Source organism: Heterocephalus glaber, unplaced genomic scaffold (genome assembly GCF_053883595.1).
Source record: "Heterocephalus glaber isolate CG9 unplaced genomic scaffold, H.glaber_assembly_v1.0 deba00001067, whole genome shotgun sequence".
Classification (NCBI taxonomy): Eukaryota; Metazoa; Chordata; class Mammalia; order Rodentia; family Bathyergidae; genus Heterocephalus; species Heterocephalus glaber.
Window position 1 is genome coordinate 3,038,936 of NW_028258187.1, and position 15,380 is coordinate 3,054,315.

The following is a 15,380-nucleotide window of genomic DNA, read 5'->3' on the forward strand; positions in this document are numbered from 1 at the left end:
TCACTTCATAGCCCAGACCTGGCCTCGCGCTCAGAGTGATCTTCCTGTCTCAGTCTGCCTCCCAAGTGGTAGGATTACTGGGCTCAGGATCACATTGCCTTTAGTCAGAATATTGTGCGTGGAGACATTATAGACAGTGCCTGGGCTTCCTAATCCACCAGTGAATAGCAGTGGTGTCTATGGTACCACTAACTAACAGAGTAGGTTCTCAGTTCTGTGCTGAAAATTGTCAAACTTTTCAACAAATGTTACTGAAACAACTGGACAGCCACATACAAAAGAGTAAAGTTAGACCCTGCTTCATACTACACACAAAAATTCACTAAAAATATATTGGAGACCCAGCTGTAGGAGCTGAAGCTATAACACCATGAGAAGAAGACATGGATAAAACTTAGTAACCTTGGCAGCAGTGCTTTCTTGAATGTAACATCGCAACCATAAGGAACCGAAGAGAAACGGAAAAGTTGCACTCCATCAAAATGTAAAAACTGTGTGTGTCAAAGGCTACCGTAGTGAAGCTGCAAAGGCAGCCTCCATGGAGCTGGCGTGGTGGCGCCTGCCATCCCTGCTTCTCCCTGGGTGGAGACGGAATGATGGCCTGAGCCCAGGAACTGTAGGCCAGCCTGAGGGGTATGGTGAGGCCCTGCTGTGGAAAAAGATACAGCCCACAGAAGGGGAATGTAATTGCACATATATCTCGATAAAGAACTTGCATCCAGAATAAAGCTTTGCAACTCAAAAAATGAACAAAATATTTAAAAAGACATTTCTTCAAAGCATCCATACACAGTCAGTAAACACATGGAAAGATGGTTAGCTTCATTGGTTGTTTGGAAGAGGCAGACCCATACCACAGGCTGGCTAAATATGGGTGATGATGCGTAGTGTCTAGGAGGGGAAGCTTGAGCCCTTGCATGGCAGGTTGGGTTGTGAAAGTGTGCAGCCACTGTAGGAACCAGCATGGCAGTGCCCCCAAAAGGTAGATACAGAGCTATCCCTCCTGTTACGGACCCAAGCACAGTTAAAACACATCATGCAAAAACTTGTGCACAAATACAGTACTCAGAGCTGTAGCTAGAAAGTTGCAACAACCCATTTGTCCATTAACTGATGAATCCATTAGTGATTTATCTGTATAATGAAATATTTATCTATAAAATGAAGTGCTGATTTGATTCATGCTGCAACATGGATGAACTCTAAACCTATAACGTGAAAGAAGCCAGTCACAACAGAGCTCGTGTCCCACAGATCCATTTCTTTTATGTCCAGAGTCGCCAACTCGCGGGCATCAGGGCAGGCCAGCAGTGAGCAGGGAGCGGGCAGAGGGGCTGACCCCAACCTGGGACAGTGAGGGGCGGGAGGTTTCTTTCCAGCATCACGGAAATGCTCTGAAGTTGTGTAGTGATGGCTGCATGTTTTTATGTAACCACCAAATTGTGTACTTGGAAAGAACGAATGTTTTCGATGGGAATTCTCTCAGTAAACATACTGAGAGTCCTGTTATTGGCAAATTGTTTCACTATTTTCCTTGTAGCTTTTACCACACAATTTGCAGAAATCTGCTGATCCATAGCCTCAGAGACAGTGCACTATTGCTAGTTACTATTCTGGCAGAGTTGAGAACTCCTGTGAAACACACTTTTACAGATTTCTTCTGCATGTTGGCGGGTGAGGTGCAGTGTGTAGATAGGTCCCTTCAAGTTGGGGCCGCCGTTAATGTGCACTGGTGTATTTCTGGTGGTGGGGGGTTAGGGCCTGTGGCCCTGGGCTCAGCTGGTTCAGATCCGTGAGTGTTCGTAAAGGGGAAGTTTGTGATCTCACCTGCTGGCTTCTATTCACGCACTTCCTGTTCTAAACTACTCTGAAGAGCTCTGATCTGACTTGTAAGAGGATGGACTATTCATACTATGAAAAGCATAAACTCTATGCTGTTGAATTTATCCAGGGAATCAGTTTTACTTGCTGTATATCCCAAGTAAATTTTTTTGTCCCTGAATTTTCTTTTTAGCCCATATAGTTGCAAAGAAGCCCCCTGCATTTTGATATACATTCCTGATGGACATACAAAGGAAATGCCAACATCTGGGTCAAAGGAAAAGACCAAAGGAGAAGCCACAAAAACAGAGGTAAATGTGTGTGTATGTCTGAAATCAGTGGTCTTTCTGTCCTAGTTTTTAGATGCATCTTACACTTGAGACTGAGGAAGACAAGTATCTTGTGAAGCAAGCTTTTCTTACTTATTTAGTTCAAAACAGGGTCTCAGTATGCAGACCAGCTCAGCCTTGAACTCAGTCTATAGCCCAGGCTTGAACTCGTAGGCCCTCTTCTTCATGCTGGGATTATAGTTAGGAACCACCACATCTGCACAAAACAAGATTTTTAAAAATATAATTTTATTATGTCAAAAAGTAAGAAAGGCTAGGTGGAAAGACTGTGTCTAGAAAAGCGTGTTCCCCTTACTTACGGTAACCAAGCTGCGGTGGCCCTTGTTTTCTGAGCCACCCATCCTGGTCCCCATCCCACTGAGCTGAGGGATGGAGGTGTTTGGCCCGCCCGATGGAGCTTCTCTGTCAGGGACAGGAGCAGCATGGCCTCCTGGCTCTCGCTGCTGGTACTTTCCCATCCTCCTCTGGGGCCGTGTGGAGAAGAGCTTCCCATGGCCACGAAGGGTCGGAAGGAGAAAGGCGAGAGGATGCGCTGTGTGGGCCGGGAGCTGTTTCCTCGCCCTTTCATGAGTGATCGTGAGCATTTTCTGTTCCATTTTCCCCTTGGAAGTAAAATCATCTCAGTAGAGTGAGTTGGGAATCCAGCTGCAGCTAGGGGCAGCTTTACAGGCCAGGGCCTCAAACTCCCTCAGTGTGTAGCATTCGTGGTTTCTCAGAAGTGTTTTCATGGCACTCCATGAAGTTCCTAATGCGCCCCTCGTTAAGTAGTTACATTGAAACAACTGCACAAATGTTTATGTCTTAATGATACAATAGCCATTTGAAAAAATAATATGCATAAATCAAAAAGATTTTAAATTTTATTCTAAAATATTTTGTTTTTAAATGTTAAGTATTTTAATTTTTCATTCTTAGAGTGATACACAAATTGAAAGAAAGACTATTATTTCTTTCTTGGACTTTGACTCCGATTGGACACTACCATCCTACTTCCTGTCCATGTTGAGTTTTCATTTGACATTTGGGGTTTTTTGAGCCAGGGTCTCACTATGTAGTTCAGGCTGGCCTCAAACTGGAAGTGATCCTCCTGCCTCAGCCTCCCAAGTGCTGGGATGACAGCGTGCACCACCACACCCGGCTGACATTTGGTTTTTAACTTAGTAGTTATGGGAAATGCAGCTTTTCGAAGGAATTCATCGCAAGGAATACAGCACACTCTAATGTTAACCCTGAACTACCCTGAGGTAGCGCACACGCAGTGCTTGACAGATGTCAGGTGCACCGGTGCTGCAGCACGCACAGCACTGCTCTGCACTTGCTGCGGCACCCCGGAGTCTCTCAGTGCAGGGTAGATCCACGCTCTATTCCGGCACAGATCATTCAGGGTCACGCTGCAGGTGTGTTCGTTCAGCAGTGCTGGGCTCAGGCCTGGCAGCTGTTTCATCAGCCCCCTGACAATAAAGGTGGAGGTTTTCTAAGGTTTTCCTGAGATAAAAATGCTTCAGTGAATATCCACGTACTTTTATCTGTTTTTACTTGTGTTTTTTTTGTTAGGATACATTTTTAGAATCAGTTTAGTGTAATTTTGTGGGAAGACATTTGCCATGAATTAATCCTCTTACTTCTGGCTTTCTGCATCGGTAGATGAGTCCTTCTCTTAAGGAAAGACCAGCACCTCCTGTGTATAAATCCTGGGCTCCATCTGAGGATTTCCTGGTCCTTTACAACCGAGTGGCTACCCAGGGGGACACAGTGCGAGAATTAAAGGCCAGAAAAGCAGCCAAGGAAGACATAGATGCAGCAGTAAAACAGCTCCTGGCTCTGAAAGCCGAATACAAAGAGATGACTGGCCAGGAGTATAAACCTGGGAGCCCTCCCGCTGCAGGGGCCCAGGAGGCTGCTTCTCAGTCACCAGCTGCCGCTCTGGAAAGCAGATCTCTGTACGACAGAGTCGCCGCACAAGGGGAGCTGGTTCGAAAGCTGAAAGCTGAGAAAGCCCTCAAGGTCAGTGGGCTGGAGGAGGCGAGGGCGTCCGTCACAGGGAAGGGCATCAGCGTGGAGCGCAGCCCGCCGGCGCCTGTCTTCCAGCAAAGCAGAAGTGTCTGGATGCCTGCTTGGGCACCAGGACGGACGACGGCACTGACTCACTCACTTGTGCGTCCGTCCGTGTGCTGGGCTCGGGACAGGAGGGGCGTGCGGGGGAGGAGACCGGAACTCTGGGGGCGTGTCGATGCCTAGTGGCCGGCGGGGCGGGGCTGAGGTGCTCGGCTGGCTGAGGGGAGCTAGTGGAGGTTGTGCACAGCTCGGCTCTGATCCCAGCGCCCTGCAGGCCACCGGCACAGCAGCCCTGCGGGCGGGGCCAGGCGGGGCAGGGCGGGGCGGCCGAGTTGGGTGCAAAGCCGTAGAGGGCAGCGCCGTGCTTCTCTTCCGGGCTCTGGGGCAGACTGCTGCAGGGCCCCGGCCACTCCTGGGTGCAAGTGTTGCTGGCAGGGTGCTGTCTGACACCGCTGGTGGGGAAGATGACCTCACTTGGGAAGTGGCAGCCAGTCTGTCGGGAGGCCGTCTGACTGTGACCATCTCCGGCGCTTCAGAGGGCAGCCGAGCACTGGCACCACTTTTTGAGGGAAGTGTAAATCAAAGGGACTGGCACCTGTGAGGGAGGAAGGTCGAGTTTAAAGCAGGGGTGACAGTTCTGCTCAGACAGTGGCCTGCCTCTGAAACGCTAGCAGATGAACACTGACCTGCTGGAGGCGTCTGATGAGCTGCCAGAAGTCAGCCTGCAGCCTCACAGCGGGGCCCCTTCGCGCTGGCCTGACTGGTGCTGGAGGGGCCGGTGCTGCCGTGGGGTCCCTGCAAGTCCTGGCGTGGGTGGGGATTGAGGAGCCTGAGGCTGTGGGTTCTGCGCCTCGGGGATGGAGCAGCCAGGCATGTGGCTGGAGGCCAGACACCCACGACACATTCATCCCAAACGCTTGGTTCCCTTGGAACAGGAAGTGGGCTTCTGTGCAGGTGCTGATGTTTTCCTGTCTCCACTGTGAGCCAGGCGAAGTCTTCGCTCCTGTCTCTTGCACGCCTGCTTGACTGAGGTCACCATGACAGCATGGCTGCATGGACGAAGGCTGCCGGGTGTGGTGTGTAAACCCTTGGTGTTTCCTGCATAGGGTGACAGAGCACTAACTGTGGACTCCGTCATGGACACAGTGGCAGGGGACTTTGGTCTTCAGGTTTCTTTATTCTGGCCAGAATACACAAATTATGTACCAGTTTTCTCTCATCTCATTGGGTGTTGAGTAGGAACAGCTGCTACAGCTGAGTGACAATCACCACCACGTAATGCTGCACATGACGGATTCATAAAATGACACCGCTGAGGTCACGAGAATTCAGCCTGTGATGAGAGCAGATCTCAGGCTCTGGTGATTGGGCAGGCAGTGGCACGAGGTATTGTGGCACTGTGGCCGCCTTACTGGAAATCTGAGCCTGGCGCAGTGTACCTGTTCTTTGAACCATCCCGCGTGGCAGCACAGCTGTGCGCCAGGTCGCTGCCTGTGCTCTCGGAAGCCAGCAGCAGTCGCCACGCTGCTTGAAGGTGGCCGAGGACTCGGGACACTGTGCCCGTGCACTGTCAGCCTCACAGCGCCCTGTCCTTGGTCACAGGTCACTGCGCTTATTTCTGGTTGCCGTAGTAAGCAGGGAGCTTGGAGGGTGGAAGTGACTGTGAAGTGGGCAGAGCCTGGGTTTGTCCTCTGGCTGGTTCTTGAGGGAGCTCCCGCGAGGCGGGTGGTGGGCAGCGGGCGGCAGGCGGCAGGAGGGCTTTAGCCACTGCGCTGCTGGGCAGGCGTGCGAGGCGTCCTGTCACCCGCGCACGCGCGGCTCACTGCCCTGTTGGGTGGCAGTGAGGAAGGTGCTCCCCAGACAGGAAGCAGGGGCTTTTGAGTTGCAGGTGAACTTTGCTTGCCTTGTTTGTTGTACTTTTTTCCTTTTGTTTCAGGATGAGGTAGTACTCCTGTGGGAGAGCTCTAAGCATAGAGACAGTACAAGCAAAAAGATGAGCATGGAATAAAAACCTACAGCTTCATGTTGCCTCTTTTGTTTTGTTTTGGCAGCACTGGGATTTGAACCCAGAGCCTTTGCATTGAGCTACATTCCTCTTTTGAGACAAGGTCTCACTAAATTATTAAATTGCCCAGGTCGTTTTCGAATTGTAATCCTTCTGCCTTGGCCTCCTGAGTGCTAGGATTCCAGGCATGCACCACCACACCCAGCCCCAGCCCTTTTTAAAAAATTTTCAGACAGTCTCATTAAGTTGCTAATGGAGTACTTTTTATTCTAAATGTAACCAGGTGAGTTCTCTTCCATTTTCCACACTTGCCAAATTTGAATCATAATTTTATGATGATTTTTTTATTTTGTTTTTGAGACATGGTCTCCCCATGTAGTCCTTGGTGGCCTTGAACTCACTGTGTATGCCCAGCTGGCCTCAAACTTGACATCCTCCTGCCTCAGCATCTTGAGTGTTGGCAGTGCAGGTGTGCATCCCTGCTCCTGGCCCTACGATCAATTTTACTTAACTCAAATTCTGATTTGAAACCTTTACTGAACTCTTTATGTGGGTTGTTTCCTTTCTTTTTAATCTGCACCAGCAGTTACTTACTGAAACCTGGCATCGCATGGTTGGACACATAAGGCTCAGCCCTGAGCAAGTGCTCTGTAAGCTTCCTGTGGGTGTTGTGCTTCCAGCTCCCTTTGGGCGTACATGCCTTTCATGTGCAAAACGAGAATGTTAAGAGATTATCTGCCTCTCTCCTTCAGTTCTGCTTTCTGTATTTTAAGAGACACAGTCAAAGTAACACTCAGCTCTCTTTTGAAAAGCAGGATTCTCGACATGTGAGGATTAGACCATCGCTTCCTGTCTCGTTACTGTAATGCTGTGCAGGGCTGGGACAAGCTCTGGACTGAAACCCTGACTCTGCCGCTCTCTGTGTGACGTGGGATAAAGTACTTGAATTTCCACACTTTGCTGCATCTGTAACATGTGGACAAGGATTATTTGGAGAATTCAGATAATCCATAGAATGCTCTTAGCAGTGTTTGGCACAGAATAAATATGCTTTGGGCTGATAGCAATTATTTTTTTATTCATAATTCTAATTCAAGAATCTTCGAGTACATACCAAATCGTCAGGGAAAATTGCAGAGTGATTAGTATAATTTTATTCTTTTTTTAAAGAAAAGAAGCACATAATTTCTTCCCTTTCTCCCAGGAGAGTAAAATTAAATATCTGGAGAATCCCATTCAATAATGAAACAGTTTGTTCTCCTTAATTTTCTCGTGTAATACTTCAAATTAGAATCTTGCCATACAAGGGTCTTATGTTATTTCACTGGGTGAAAATGGACCGTTTGACTGCAAACTCTGGTGAATGTTTGCTTATAGTGTACAATAGGACTTTTTTCAAGTAGTCCTCTTTTTCTAGAGATATTCGCCAGGGAATTTCTTAACTTCTTTTCCATCTTCATTCTTTTAGCTGAGGAAGTTTCTTTCTTCAACTTTGCTTGTTGATTAACCGTGCTTTTTTTCTTAGATAAAGACAGCCTCTGCTGTGAAGCAACTGTTAATTCTAAAACTGGGGTACAACCAGGTGCCAGGCGGTCAGGGCTCTGAGCCAGCCTGCCCTTGCCTGCGCTTCTCCCTCCGCGTGGCCCCTGGTGAGGCAGACGGGGTCGGCGGGCAGGGCAGTGTTGGGTGTCACAGTAGCTGGACATGGTGTGACTCACTGTCGCCTTGCAGATTCTTCGAAGTCGTGAGTGCTTTCCTGCACTCTGTGGCCCCATCTTGCTATGCTTCTTGGCTTGGGTTGGGCTTCACTCAGCCATCTGGGGCACTGGCCTGTGCTTGTGTACGCAGTGACTGTGGACAGGATAATGGGAGGAATAATCCAATGTCCTTTTCCTTAGTGCTCTGGCGGATGCCCGAGGCTCCCATCATGAGTGAGGTCCCCTCACAGACCTGTACCCGCACTCTGTCCCCTCTGGTAGTGTCACATGTGTCGTGGCCTGGGTGTGTCGTCCTTGCTCAAGATTCTTTGGAAGTTCAGAGGTGGAGATGCACAGAGGGGTGTCTGTTCTTTCTTCCTCCAGTGGAAACTTTTCAGAGTGTGTCTTCAGTTGGGCCCGCACTTTTTTCCCAGTGCTGAATCTAATGTCTGTTGGGGAGGCTGGAGGAAAGTTTATATACATAAAGCCATCTTTATGGGCTGATCTTTATTCCGATTCTGTAAATTCTGACTTCGCCATGTACAGAACCAGGGCCTGGGGCTGACTGTGCACAGGTGCCTGTTTCTGCAAGACAGAAGTGTGTGCATGGTTATTTTTGTGACCTGTGTATGGGAGAGGTATGTGATTTATATTTTTAACTTCTCTTGAGCTTTATCTGCTCTTTCACGCTAGTGATTTAACATGGTTTCTGCATGGCTCACTTACCATAGCACAGCTGGGCCTTGTTTCCATGGGGATTGGCTCTAGGACCCCTTGGGTACCAACTTAGGAGGCTCAAGGTCCCAGCACAAAGTAGCGGTGTTTGCAGCAACCCGCACACTTTACGTCGGTGCAGGTGCCGTGTGATCGCCACGCTGTGAGGACAGGCACGGAGTCTGGGCGAGTTCGGCACAGTGACAGCTGCTCCCTGAATGCCCTGGAGCCTCGGTTGGCGAATCTGCGGATTCAGAGGGCTGTTTTTTGGTGATAATGAAGATTTTTCAGTCATACTGAAATTTTCAGAAAGTTTAGGAATTAATGAGTATCTCTTTTCTTTTTCTGTCTCAGGCTAAAATAAACCAAGCTGTTGAGTGCTTACTGTCCCTGAAAGCCGAGTACAAAGAGAAGACTGGGAAGGAGTACGTGCCCGGCCAGCCGCCGGCCCCAAGCTCCAAGTCCAGCCCTGCTGGGGACCGGGAGTCCTCGGGCCCAGAGGCACCGGAGGCCCAGGTGCTGTTTGCCAGGGTAGCTGCTCAGGGAGAAGTGGTTCGGAAACTTAAAGCTGAAAAGGCTTCCAAGGTTAGCGTTGTATTTTCTTTGTGTGCTTTGCTTTTTCACGTTTCACACCATTTTCTTTGCCTAACAGTCTCTCCGTCAGATCCAGGTGACTTCTCTTACTTTAGTTCTCAGCTCTCTAAAGGAACTTTTGTCAGTTCTTCTCCCCCAACTAGATGTGACCTATGACCGGGTCTTTGCATATGACACTGTCCTTCCCACACGTAGTGCTGAAGGGCACTGCATGTTGTCTGATACATTGCCTCTCTCCTGCTGATCCGGAAAGCCCTAATTTCTGGGGCCCAAACCCAGGAGTGCCTGGCACCTTGTAGACCCTTCATATTTGATTGATCTCCCAAAGGTCTGTCAGTTGCAAATAGCAGATTTTTATCTTGAGCTCTGATCTGGATTATTATCACTATTATCATTCTTATTATTTATTTTTACAAATTCCCATGCATGGAAGCCAGGCAGTTGTTACAAGGTTTTGAGGTTTGGCTGGTAACACAGAAACCTGATTCCTGCCATTCCTCTGCTTGTGAAATACTTAACACCCGTCCCTTGATGGCTTTCCCCTGAGGTGTTTTCTTTTTTTCCTCAGTACCAAAAGGAGAGTCAAACTCAGAACCGTGTGCCTGGAGGTAGGCATGGTGCCACTGAGCTAAATCCTTGGCTCCCCTGAGATTTTACCTATTTATTTTATTTGGTTTACTTCCCCTGAGCTTTTTATTTACTTTAAATTTACACAGCCCTGTGTGCCTGGTGCCTGGTGCCTGGTGCTTGGGCAGCGTGGCCACAGACCTCGGTGCTGCGTGCGACTCCTCCGCACACTCACGTCTGTGTCTCGGACCCTTTCCTGCCCCCACGCCGTCCCTTACCTCCCCGTCTTGAAAGCCGCCCACCCGCGCACAGGTCCTGGGCAGTGACGTGAGTGCCCCCCTCCCTCCTCCATCCAGGACCAGGTGGACCCCGCCGTGCAGGTGCTGCTGCAGCTGAAGGCGCAGTACAAGGCCCTGGCGGGGGTGGAGTATAAGCCCGTGTCTGCCACCGGTGCTGACGACAGAGACAAGAAGAAGAAAGACAAGGAGAACAAATCCGAAAAGCAGAATAAGCCTCAGAAAGCACATGACGGCCACGGCAAAGAGCCTTTTAATAGCCAGGGGAGCGGGCCGACACCCGGCGGTGCCGGAGAAGGGCAGGGCCCCAGGAAGCAAACGCGGTAAGAAGGGCCACCACTCGCTGGCACGGGCCAGGCAGGACCTTGAGGGAATCCAGTGCTTAGGCTATTTTTTATTTTTTAAATTTAATTTATTTTTTTGCAGTACCAGGGATTGAACTCATAATGTTTGTTTGTTTGTTTGTTTTTGGTACCGGGGATCAAACTCAGGACCTTGCGCTTGCGCTGCAGGTGCTGGAACCACTGAGCTAAATCCCTGGCTTGGAACTCAATGTTGTCCCTTGCTAGGCAGGCACGGTGCCAATGAGCTCAATCCCCAGCCCTTAAGCCCTTTTTTTTTTTTAGCACTGAGGATTGAACTCGGAACCTTGCACTTTCGAGGCAGGCACCAGAAGTACTGAGCTAAATCCCCGGCCCCCTTAAGCTATTTTTTAATAATCAAATTGTGGTTAGTTTGGCTATCAAGTCAGAGGCTGCTAAAGTTGAAGTGCTCGCAGCATAGCATCTGTGAATTTTCAGTTTATTTAATTTTAGTAACAGTGTATTTGCTTGGTTTAAGAATCTTAGAATGTAAGCAATTCCTGTGCTCATTTTCCAGCTTTCCAGTTTCCGTTATCATCGAACCTTAGCAGTGACCACTGTTACAGGTAGAGCACCCTTAATCTGAGCCTCTGAGGAGGGAGATTCAACTATGAGCACAGTCATAAAGTGTAGCTGTGTTCTGAAATTCAGAAAACTCTAGAATCAGAAATGCTGTGGTCCCAGGCAGTTTGGAAGAGGGATACCCACTCTGCACCCAGTGACACAGTAAACATAAATGTTTATAAATCTTTTTGTTCTCCTGCCTTTTAACTACACAGTGTTTTGCACCTTAAGCAGATTTTTCAAATGAAAATTTTATGGAAACCAAACTTTATTCCCAAGAATATTTAAATATAAAACAAAGCTGGATTAAAGACAAAACAGTGGGCTATTTGTGCCCTTTAGGATCTTTCAGTCTGTTTGAGTGATGTAATTTTCCTGTCTACAAGGCCCATCCCAAAATTAGAGCTTTGTGATCGATTTCCTCTAGTGGCTTAATAACAAAATGCTGTCATTGAGATACTGTGGTTTTAGATTTCTTTGGCTGAATTTCACATTCCGCCCCTTCTCATCTCACATCATGTACACGTCGTCTCCCGGACTAAGACAATGCAGCAGTCACCCCTGTCTGCTTCTGGACTGAGGCGATGAGGGCCATAGAGTAGTGGAAGGGAGAGCAGAGCTTCTTACTTTTTACTCTCTGACGGCTTAGGAAGGGGCTGAGTTTCCTGTAATCGTCTGTTGGAGATGTGTCAGTATGACAGTGAAGAACGCAAATGCAAATACGTTGAAATTTAAGTCAGTACAGCTTTGTCTGTGAACCCTAGAAAGATGTCCTCTTTTCTGGGGGAGGGGTCTCACTGGAGATTGAGCCCAGGGCCTTCATACTGAGCTTCATTCCCAGCCCTGTTTTATTTTTTATTTTGAGATGAGGTCTCACTAAATTGCTCAGCTGTCCCGGCTGACCTCAAACTTGCAGCCTCCTCCCTCAGCCTCCCAGAATGCCAGGATTACAGGGGTGTGCCACCATGCCTGGCTTTAATCTATTTTTTTTATAAAACATAACTAATGGGTAGAGCTTCAAATGTAGGTCAAAGTTCCCGGAGGAGTTGACACATCCAGGAAAGGATTATTGTCTAGAATTTTTTTTATTTTTTGGTACCGGAGATCGAACTCGGGACTTTGTGCTTGCACGGCAGGCAGCGGAACCACTGAGCTTCATCCCCGTGCCCTAGAATAGTTTTTATTGTTTTTTTGGGGTTTTTTTTGTACCAGGGATCGAACTCAGGTCCTTGTGCTTGCGCGGCAGGCAGCGAAACCACTGAGCTAAATCCCCGGCCCAAATCATCTCTGATCTGATAGAAAATCCCTATATATATACAGACAAGGGCATAGATCATAGATTTTTTTTTTTTTTTTTTTTGTCAGTACTGGGGATCGAACTCGGGACCTTGCACTTGCAAGGTAGGCACTGGAACCACTGAGCTAAATCCCCGGCCCTCCTAGAATAGTTTTTATTGCAGATTGAATGTACAAGATCTACCTCCACAATTTTTTTTTCACAATTTTTATTCAGTATAACTAAGAGGAAGAAACCTGCAGTAAACATACACTTGTATGTACATTTGTATATGTATGTATATACACATGTATGTGTGTGTATAGATAGAAGTTGTCTCTGTTACCTTTTACGTGTTACTTTCAGCAAGACACTGATCTTAGTAACCATAATTCTGTACGGGTTGAGATAGAAGATTTTCTTCAGTGGAGAGTATATGTGAATATACTTTCTGTCTTTATTAAAAATACATGACAAAGAACTTTGTAAAAGAGATGTCTTTATTAAATCCTAGCTTTTCTTAGGGTTAAGATGCAACTTTTCTAGGTTAGAAGTAGTTTTTCACGTGCTGGGGATTGAGCCCAGGGCCTTAGTGTGCTCGGCCCGCACTCCTCCACTCCACGGTCCCCGGCCCTTAGAGCATATTTTCAGGACAGCTGCAGTGGTGTGAATGTGCTCTCCCTAAGGACAGCGTATGTGCTGGAGATGCCAGAGCCACGTCCATGTCAGTGCTGCTTGGAGGTGGGGCCTTCGGGGTTACCGTGGTGGCTGAGGTCATGAGGAGTGGGCCCTCACCCTGGCACTGGTGGAGCTGGGGCCCAGCCAGTCCCCTCACCATGCTGCAGGAAGCCCAGTCCTGTGTGTCGCCACCCCCTGCCGGTGACCTCCAGCCTCCGCAGCCGGGAGCCAGGTCAACTCGGTCTGTCGAAGGCTGGGCACTAGGTGTTTTGGTACAGCAAGAGAAAATGTACTGACACAACCTGAAAGCACCTGTAGAGTGAAAGGTTTCATATTTTGTTTCTCACATCTGCAGGTTGGGTCTTGAGGCAAAAAAAGAAGAAAATCTTGCCGATTGGTATTCTCAGGTGAGTATGCACTCAGTTGTTTGTAAGTTTTACATTGTTGTTGTTGTTGTTTTCGGTACCAGGAATCTAACGCAGGACTTTGCTCTTGCCAGGCAGGCGCAGCACCACTGGGCTAAATTCCCAGCCCTAAGTTTTATATTTTTTTGGAATTTTTTTTTTTTTTTTTTTTTTTTGGTACCAGGGATTTAACTCAGGACCTCACATTGTCAGGCAGGCGCTGTGCCACTGAGCTACATCCCCGGCTCTAAGTTTTACATTTTTTGAAGGCTGCTTTCTGTTCAGGTTCTGAAGTCCAAGTACAAAGTTAGTAGTCATACTCATGTTGACAGACTAACGCCACAGTTCGCAAAGACGGTTGGTCACCTACATTATTGAGTGGAAGGGTGCCTGGTGAGGTAGACAGTTGTTATTTGATTTGACATTTCTCCGTCGTGAGGTAAAGGATTAGTCCAGAGCCATGGAGATGACAGCAGACACAAGGCTGGAGTTGAGGTCCGGGAAGCGCTTACAGCGCTGACACTCGGGGACCCTTGGGACCCAAGCTCTGTCCCACCGGCCTCCCGTGGTCAGTGGAGGCCCCTGGCTGGAGATCTGCTTCCCCAGCGATGCCACATGTATGGAAATTTTGGTTCCATCTCTCCAGACTCTGTTTTTCTGTTGGAAAGGTCATCACAAAGTCAGAGATGATCGAGTACTACGATGTGAGTGGCTGCTATATCCTCCGGCCCTGGGCGTACTCCATCTGGGAGTCCATCAAGGCCTTCTTCGATGCTGAGATCAAGAAGCTCGGCGTTGAGAACTGCTACTTCCCCATCTTCGTGTCTCAGAGCGCGCTGGAGAAGGAGAAGACTCATGTTGCTGACTTTGCCCCAGAGGTACGCGGAGGGAGCCGGTCTTCTTTGGTGTTTTGCAGTTTTCTCTCATAAACTCAAAAGTATATTTTCAGTAGTGTAAAACAACCAATTTAGAGAAATGTAAAGCCATTTTAGTTTTTTAAAAATTCTGTTTCTGTCTTCCTGGCAAGCTGTGATTCTGCTTTTCACGTTATCGAATTAGCTGATTTGTTCTTTTCCTCACAGGAATAGCAGAGCAACTCTTTAATGTGCCTTAATTGATGTTGAGCAACACATGCATTTATGCTATTGCTCTGCAGGGCTTGGGAAAACACGGTGAGAGACGCCTTTCTCTTCCCAGGTGGCCTGGGTTACGCGGTCCGGGAAGACGGAGCTGGCAGAGCCGATTGCTATCCGCCCGACCAGCGAGACAGGTGGGGCGGGATTGAGGGACTCGTGCGCGGGTGTCGGGGTGTCTGTGACCCTGTCGGCCATGTGACGCTGAGCCAGTGTTGGCAGAGACCGAGACAAACCTCGGTTACACATTTCACTCTTCCACAGTATTTAGCGCAGTGCAGAAGCCTTCACCATTACAATAGAGAGGTTTTTTTAAACACTCATCATTTAAAAATTTTGTGCTGTATTTTTAGAGCTTTTGAAGGAATCTTAGAATTTTTATTCTTGGAATGATTATAGCATGAGTGCAGACACTAATACTTCATGCCATATTTATGATTCTTACAGTTGTTTTCTTCATTTGAATCCATTTAGAGTTACTCTTGTGCCGGGTTTCTAAGGTTCGTAAGTGTGTTCATGTACATACATGCGGTACCCTCAGCAGTGCTCTGAGGAAGGCAGAGGCAGCTGTTATCTCACTTTGCAGATAAAGAAAGATCTCTGAAAAACTAGGTCATTTTCCTAGAATTGCACAGAGTAAGTAGGAGCAGCACTGACAGCTCTGGGCTTGATAATGTCTTCTAAGTTGAGATATCCTTCTCCAGAGTTAAGGATTATTTGCTCTTTGGTACTTCTAGAGATCCTCTTGTATGTACATTATTGAAAATAAGAAGCCAGCTGTTTGTCTCATTAACAGACTGGCAGACTCTGGTTTAGTTTTATTAATTGCGGATCATGGGTAGGTGGGGTGTAACTCATGGCAAG

At 47.9% G+C, this 15,380-nt stretch overlaps 1 protein-coding gene across 2 annotated transcripts in view; it reads left to right on the top strand.

Moving 5' to 3' along the window:
• The window catches only part of Eprs1 (glutamyl-prolyl-tRNA synthetase 1), a 60,096-nt gene that overhangs the window by 34,438 nt on the left and 10,278 nt on the right, over window positions 1-15,380 (top strand). For both annotated transcript variants that reach the window (XM_004867395.4, XM_013066529.3), the window contains 7 exons: window positions 2,015-2,132; window positions 3,816-4,175; window positions 8,997-9,227; window positions 10,160-10,422; window positions 13,335-13,386; window positions 14,052-14,261; window positions 14,581-14,653. In XM_004867395.4, coding sequence (XP_004867452.1) covers window positions 2,015-2,132; window positions 3,816-4,175; window positions 8,997-9,227; window positions 10,160-10,422; window positions 13,335-13,386; window positions 14,052-14,261; window positions 14,581-14,653 — 1,307 coding nt within the window. The remainder of the gene's footprint in view (window positions 1-2,014; window positions 2,133-3,815; window positions 4,176-8,996; window positions 9,228-10,159; window positions 10,423-13,334; window positions 13,387-14,051; window positions 14,262-14,580; window positions 14,654-15,380) is intronic.